Source organism: Homarus americanus, unplaced genomic scaffold, assembly GCF_018991925.1.
Source record: "Homarus americanus isolate GMGI-L3 unplaced genomic scaffold, GMGI_Hamer_2.0 scaffold16430, whole genome shotgun sequence".
Classification (NCBI taxonomy): Eukaryota; Metazoa; Arthropoda; class Malacostraca; order Decapoda; family Nephropidae; genus Homarus; species Homarus americanus.
This window is the reverse complement of record NW_024729259.1, coordinates 7,921,131-7,929,150: the sequence shown is the minus strand read 5'-3', so window position 1 is coordinate 7,929,150 and position 8,020 is coordinate 7,921,131. Positions and strand designations below refer to the sequence as shown.

The 8,020-nt window shown below is 32.2% G+C and overlaps 1 protein-coding gene across 3 annotated transcripts in view; it reads left to right on the top strand.

Annotated features, from left to right (window-relative positions):
* Nucleotides 1-5,707, top strand: part of LOC121866510 — a 72,332-nt gene extending 66,625 nt beyond the window's left edge. For all 3 annotated transcript variants that reach the window (XM_042366263.1, XM_042366264.1, XM_042366262.1), the window contains exon 9: nucleotides 3,322-5,707. In XM_042366263.1, coding sequence (XP_042222197.1) covers nucleotides 3,322-3,420 — 99 coding nt within the window. In that variant the 3' untranslated portion in view covers nucleotides 3,421-5,707. The remainder of the gene's footprint in view (nucleotides 1-3,321) is intronic.
* Nucleotides 5,708-8,020: the final 2,313 nt, after the last annotated feature.

The window sequence follows — 8,020 nt, the reverse complement described above, 5'->3', positions numbered from 1 at the left end:
TATATATATATATATATATATATATATATATATATATATATATATATATATATATATATATATATATATATATATATATATATTATATATATATATATATATATATATATATACAGTATCTCACTGTACGTCCTTCCCCAGCATACGTAACCCACACCAGATACATGTCTTACATTATTTAAGGATTGTATTACCTTTAAGAAACATTTGTTTATTATCTAAATGAAAAATGCCCTGAGAAAGATTGAAGAAATGTTAACAGAAAGTTCAGCTGCCAGTCAGCCAAAACAATAGTGATGGTGCTACACCCTGGTGGCAGATCGCGACAACACCAAACATAACAGCTAAAAATACGAGTTTCATATCTTGTAGGTAATTCTCTTGACCAAATATAAACAAGCCACACAGCTGCTCTGATCTGAAGTAGAGTTGGGTTAGTATAATGTTACTATGTATGATTTCCTACTTGCTTCCAGTATATATTGTATTTACATGCACATGCAATATTGTAAAATAGGGGTGCGTCTTACATGCCGGCAAATACGGTGCACTGTATGTACACACATATATATACATATATATATATATATTTTTTTTTTCATGTAAATCCAATAACAAAAAACGTGATATGGAAAATGGAAACAACGGAGTACCTTAGCTTTCGTCTTTATTCAAGACATCTTCAGAGGCAACTGAAGTTGTCTTGAATAAAGACGAAAGCTAAGGTACTCCATTGTTTCCATTTTCCCGTGTGATTTTATCAAAATATATATATATATATATATATATATATATATATATATATATATATATATATATATATATATATATATATATATATATATATATTTATATTTATATATATTTATATATATATATATTTATATATATATATATTTATATATATATATATATTTATATATTTATATATATATATTTATATATTTATATATATATATATATTTATATATATATTTATATATTATATATATATTTATATAGATATATATATATCTATATATATATATATATATATATATATATATATATATATATATATATATATATATATATATATATATATATATATATATATATATATATATATATATATATATATATATATATATATATATATATACAGTCAACCCTCACTTTACGCGGTTAATGTAACCCACAGGGTACCGCGGAAAGTGAGAAACGCGTAAAGTGAATAACATAATATATGGGATTAAATGAAATAGAGACCAGCTGACCCCCAAACTCCACTTTTTCCAACACAATACCTTTGTTCTAGTAAAAATAACATCTTAATTTTATGATGGTACATGCACACAATTAATACTTAAGAGAAATAGAGAAATACAGTCGCCAAGTTAATGTCCATTCAAATAATGGACGACTCCCTCCCCCTCTTCTCACACTACACTGCTGGCTCTTCCCTCTGAGAAATTTTTGGGGGAAAACCAGGTATAGTAATAAATAATACCTCAAACTAAAGTTAGGATAATATAATTGACATTGCTGGATTGCTTGTAAGACCAGGAATATTTTGAATATAAATGTCATATATTTTTCACAAAAGATAACATATTTACTCAGATTAAACATTTCATCTAAAATTTGTATGTCTAATGCAAAATATATGATGTTTATATTCAAAATGATCACCAAATTGTAAGAATTCCAGCAATGCAAATTATATTCTGGCCGGGTAATTTGTATGAATTTTATGAGCTAAAACAAATATCTTCAGTTAATAAAAAAAAAAATATTCTTCACGACACTATCTGTCAATCAAAGTACCCCACCTTGCCTCCCCCCCTCTTCCAACCGCGCGGTCAGTCCCAACCCTCCCCCCCACCCCCCACCAATCCTCCCTTCAAGAGAAAGGTTGGGTGAAAAAAATAAATTTTAACATTTTGTATTAAATAATACCTCAGATTAAAGTTAGGATAATATAATTGACATTGCTGGATTCCTTGTAAGACCAGGAATATTTTGAATATAAACGTCATATATTTTGCACAAAAGATAACATACTTACTCAGAGTGAACATTTTATCTAAAAATTTTATGTCTAATGCAAAATATATGATGTTTATATTCAAAATGATCATCAAATTGTAAGAATTCCAGCAATGTAAATTATATTCTGGCCGGGTAATTTGTATGAATTTTATGAGCTAAAATAAAAATCTTCAGTTAATAAAAAAAAAAATATTCTTCACACGGTAACAGATGGTCGGTCGCCGGTCCCTCCCTCCCACCCCCCACCAACGTCCCTACTAGATAAATGTGTGGGAATACCAGACTGTTTACCTTTTTAGTAATAAATAATAAATCAGACTAAAGTTAGGATAATATAATTGACATTGCTGGATTCCTTGTAAGACCAGGAATATTTTGAATATAAATATCATATATTTTGCACAAAAGATAACATATTTACTCAAGAGTAAACATTATATCTAAAATTTGTATGTCTAATGCAAAATCTATGATGTTTATATTCAAAATGATCATCAAATTGTAAGAATTCCAGCAATGTAAATTATATTCTGGCCGGATAATTTGTATGAATTTTATGAGCTAAATTAAAAAAAATTATACTTCACCCGTGTAAAGGGGTACACCCACCGCGGAATGTGAGCATCCTGGGTTCTGGCAGGGCACCGCGTAAACGTGGAAACGCGGAATGTGGGACCGCGTAAAGTGAGGGTTGACTGTATATATATATGTATATATATATATATATATATATATATATATATATATATATATATATATATATATATATATATATATATATATATATATATATATATATATATATATATATATATATATATATATATACACCTAGACCCCGACTTACGACTACGTGGACTTACGACCGCCTGAGATATAGATTAAAAAAAAAGAAAAAAAATTTTAAATGACACACGCATTTTCTATACCGAAACGTTTCCAGTTAATGTAGTTTCCATGTATAATTAGAAAATTATGGGGGCCCCATGTGCATTCAGCTGACTACATTAATGGTTAAGTGCTCAGTCACACTGTATCCATTCCTTATTATTAATTACTTTCACTGTACTGTATCCATTCATCATTATTCATTACTTTTACTGTACTGTATTTCATTGTAGATTTTTTATTAAAAAAAAATTTTTTTTTTTTTTTTTTTTTTTTTCATCTATGTCGGACTTACGACCATGTTGGACTTACGACCTGGATTTGAGTCCCTAACCCCGTCGTAAGTCGGGGTCTAGGTGTATATATATATATATACTGTATATATAATTTTTTTATCCTCAGGCCAAGGAAGAAGAAAGGACTAATGATGAAGATGAAAATATGAAGGAGGATATGGATGAAGAGGAGGAGGAAGTTAACAATGATGCTGGTAATGAATAAGAATATAATATACTGTGCACTAGGATTTATTTATGTCACAGACTTATAAACTATATTTTTTATTACAGTTACAGGCAGTGTATTACAACAAACTTTGTACTCTGTCATTTCATGCCACGTGATCCTTCAAATTGGACCAGAACTTTCAAAATAAATTTTTAAATAATTTGTTTTAGATTGTAATTAAGTGAGTGCCAGCAAAATATTATGGTTTCTGTTCAAAGAATGTTCTTCAGATAAGGACTGAACTTTGGTGCAGTTAAATATTCTTGAGTGGTCAGTTTGATTCTCAAGAGGCATAAGAGACTGTGCTGAAGCATGTGAGGATAGTACAAGAAAATAAATTTTCATAGCAATTAGATTGTCATATTACCGAGGAGATATAATACATGGCAGGTAAGTAATTCTATTTAGCAGCTGCATAATCATACAAGTTTTGTATGACTTGTATTACGTTTAGGATGTTTTACCCTCACCTCAGTTTCGATGACCTTTACAACAGAAACTCCTTTACAGATGATACGTTAACATTCGTGTCATAGTTTGTTAGTTATTACTGGATATTTATGGCATCTTCATGGGGTTTATCTTATCTCAGTGTTTCTTTTGTGTTGTTGTCAACAGTGCCCAAACCTGGCTAAAAGATTTTCATACCTGAGACATTAGTTGTATTGGCACCACACAGTGAGATAATATTCACTGAACAAATTTGTATGTGTTGGACAATAACACAGCAGACTATCTTGAAGATCTTTGTTAAACGAGACTAATGTGCTTGGATGTTCTGTGTTCACACAAGAGGCCTGTATGGTGGGAAGTATTGGTTAAAAATGCACTATTTCACTTTGCCATCATGGAAAATTTATGTATATCAGTTTTTGCAACCATTTGATTTAAATATATCTAGCATTGCACCATCTTCAAGATGGAACCTGTGTCCTCCTCCTCCCCTCCCCTTTCCACTTATCTTATGCCCCTTGAAACCCAATGCCTCCTCTTGCATCTTCTCCCCAACCCGTAAGTCCCTCCTCCCCTTTTGTTTTATTACGTTGCCAAGAGACTCCCTGTTGCAAGACCTTTCCCAGTGAGATGTATATAACTTTTGTGAAATAGATTTGCAGTTTATCTGGAACCAATATATATATACATACATACAACTTTGCTTTGTAATTCTAGATTAACTGCTTTATCAACATCTAAGGTCATAAACTTTATAAGAAAAAAAAAAGATTAGCATTTCTGATTGACCATTTGAATACTTTGTACCACTGGAAAGAAACCAGGCCTATGTAAAAGATTATTAACCCAGAATATCATGTTAGTTTTTTATATTGTTTAGGTTTAAGCTGGTCTCTACAATGCCACCATTGTTCCTGAAATAAAGAATCTCTTACATAATACTGTGCTTCACTGTCAAAATATTCAGTGAGGTATTTTTCTGGCTCTTGAATAATTAATTTGTGAAATGGGGTGGTATCCATAGTTTATGATACTGTATTTACATGGATATAATAGGTGCTCTATGGGTTGGTCACTAGTGTTCTGGATTTCTTGGCCCACAAGAAATGGATTCAGTCTCATGCCAGGCAAGGTTGGCTGGCATTATTCCGCATGCTTTGCACTGAGCTGGTCACCAGCCAAATTGGTGGATTGGACTAAGCTAACCCTTTACACTTTGGGCTGCCACCTCACAGGTTTTGGAAGATAATGTAATTTTTTTTAATGTAATATCCTACTTCATGTCATCCTCATCACTAACTTTTAGGTTCAGTCTTTTTCAGTATTTCTAATATATTCTATCTTGTACTATATTTATTATCACTGCATATTTTTCATAATTTTTTAAATTCTTGATTTACATGTTACTGTTTTTAACTTAGCAATGTTGTTTATATACATACTTCAGCCAAAGAATTTTGGGTGCATCTAGTGCTACCCTTGTTGATTACTGGTACGTAATATGAAATGTTGTTTCTGTTCAGTAACTTGGAACATTAAATTCAGTATTAAGTTTCATTTCATGAATATCTAGATAATCAGCATTACCATGGTTATTTAGCAGTAATAGCCTTTGTTCTATATTGGTGGAGGCACACATCACCATGTCTAATTTTTTGTTGATTCCATGAATGCATCTTTTTCTTTATTTTTGCATTAAATTATACTCTTTTTTTTTAAGTTAGTGCTGACAGGCAAATAATATGTGACTGGCATAACGCCAGTTGTGTTCACATAGTTGACAAATCTGAATTTCTATGATATAAATATTAAAAAGAAATACTATATGCTTCAGCCTTTTATTCTTTGTTAACTTCATTTTCTCACATTTTCCAAGCCAACTCCCTGATTTTTTAACAGTGGCAGAGCCACTGGTATAATGTATGCATCTGTGTTTTTGTTTTTGTTTTTTTTAATAAGCTCTGGTTAGTTTCTCCTGTCATCCAATGAGTGGAAGAAGCTACTTTACACTGGCCAACATTTGATCACACCTTGAATGTGAAGACACTTTGTCTGTATATGATGTACCTGACAAGTCAGAATATTTCCCTTTTACTCACTAGTCTGTTGGAGAACTGGGACCTGAGAGAAATGCCTCAGCCACTTGTGAATTTTCCTCTTTTTTTTCCACTAAGTGAAATGTATCTCATCCCAAAGTTTTTTTTTTTTCTAATAGCCTTTTTCCAGTCTAATTCTATACAATTTAGACCCACTTAGCCATTGTTTAATGCATTCCAGTTTATTACCTGTGATCCTAAGAGCTTGGAATTTTCAGAAGTACAGTACCCTTGCATGTGGGACTTCGATAAATGTTGAGAAATCTGTGTACATTTCACGGAAAACTCAAGTACATGTAGTCTGTCACCTTTTCTAGGGATACTGTATAATCAGATTTTTAAAATAATACTTAGTCTCCATGCTGTGATGCCACAGTTAGTTCGTGCTCTTTCAAGTGATGAATGATAGTACCTCTCAAAACTCTCTTGAAGAGCTTGCAGATAAGTAAGGTTAGATTGGTCAATTTGTGGGTTTTTTTTTTTTGGCAGCATTCATATTAACCTTAAGGAATATCAAGGTGATATGGAATGATTTTCAGTCCCTTGTGACTTTCCGTTTACCTAGAGATTTTCTGATATGTAGTCTTAGTAAATCTTATTTGCTATCTCTTACTCCTGTGGACTGTACTGCATTCACTCTTGGGGTTTTTAGTTTCTATAAAGTGGCTAACTGCCACTTATTGATTTCATCTGTAATTGGCAAACCTGCTAATTCTATTCCACTCCTGATTTATACATTTGTGTGAACTTTGATGTAAAGTACACTACTATATCCATTGAGGGTATTTGCAGTTTCTTTCTCATCTGCTATAACATGGTCAAGTCTGTCCAAAAGAGGGCTTACAGTATATCTTCATTTTGTTCTCATATATGTTAAGAAATTTAGGGTCTATTTTATTATTTTCAACCAGCTTCCTCTTAACTCTCAGGGTCCTGGCCACTTACCCTGTCACAAGATATTCACAATGTCTGGTCTAGCAGAGTGTGCCACTGTCTAGTGTCTGACGAGTATGAACTTAAATCATACTCAAAGCCTACGCAGTTATAAGTCCAATTTTTGCACTACATCATATGGAAAAAGGCATATGAAATTCTTGAATGGGTATGTAAATTTCCTGAGAGTTGGGTGTTTTCTCACTATAGTACTTGAATTTCTTGAATGGCCACAGTCAAGGCTTTTTCATGAACTGCATAGATAAGTATTCCTTGGTGCTTTGGTATTTCTATCACAGTGGTAAGCAGAGAATTGAGTTTTTTAAATGTAATTACCACTTTTGATTTTCAATGGGTGAATTAATGAAAAGACGAACACTGGGGCGACGAACAGTGAGGACTGCCTGTACTTTGCATCATCTCGTATACTCACTGTAGAGGAAAACCATAAAGATATTTGGCAGTTATAGGCCTGTTAGAATTTTGCTTTTATCAATACAGGGTATCTGTTAATTATGGTTTTCTACTTTAAAATTAGGTTTATTGGAGGTTTTCTGGAATGACAGTACAGGTTGTACCTCTCTAGTCCGGCAACCTCGGGACCTGACCGGTGCCGGGCCATGGAAATTTCCGAACCATGGAAATTCACCCTTTTCCTGGATAGATAGTGACTTGTGCTTATGCTTGGAAGCACTAGCACCACTTTCACTGCTTCATGGTCTCTTTGAAGATATATTGAAGGGTTAAATGATGTCCAGTAGGTTCTCAAATTTTGGGAGTTTTTAATTCAATGTTTTTTATTTGGACACCAAAAAAAAACACTACGCAATTTAAAATTTTGATGGCGGAAACTTGAATTTTGACGGGTTCGAGCGGCCCGCCAATGTTCAGACGTGCACAAATCGTGTAAACAGTGTCATTTCTCTTATGTACAAAAGATTCATTATTGTTTATTACTGAATGTCTTTTATTTAATTAATTTTTATGTGTGCAAAATGAACAATACAATTCATTAATAATTTGTATAATATTAAAACACACGAGGAAACGAGACGGGATTGTTTTTGTTGATTACAAAACCAGTGACTGACTGGATCTACATATAAAACTGA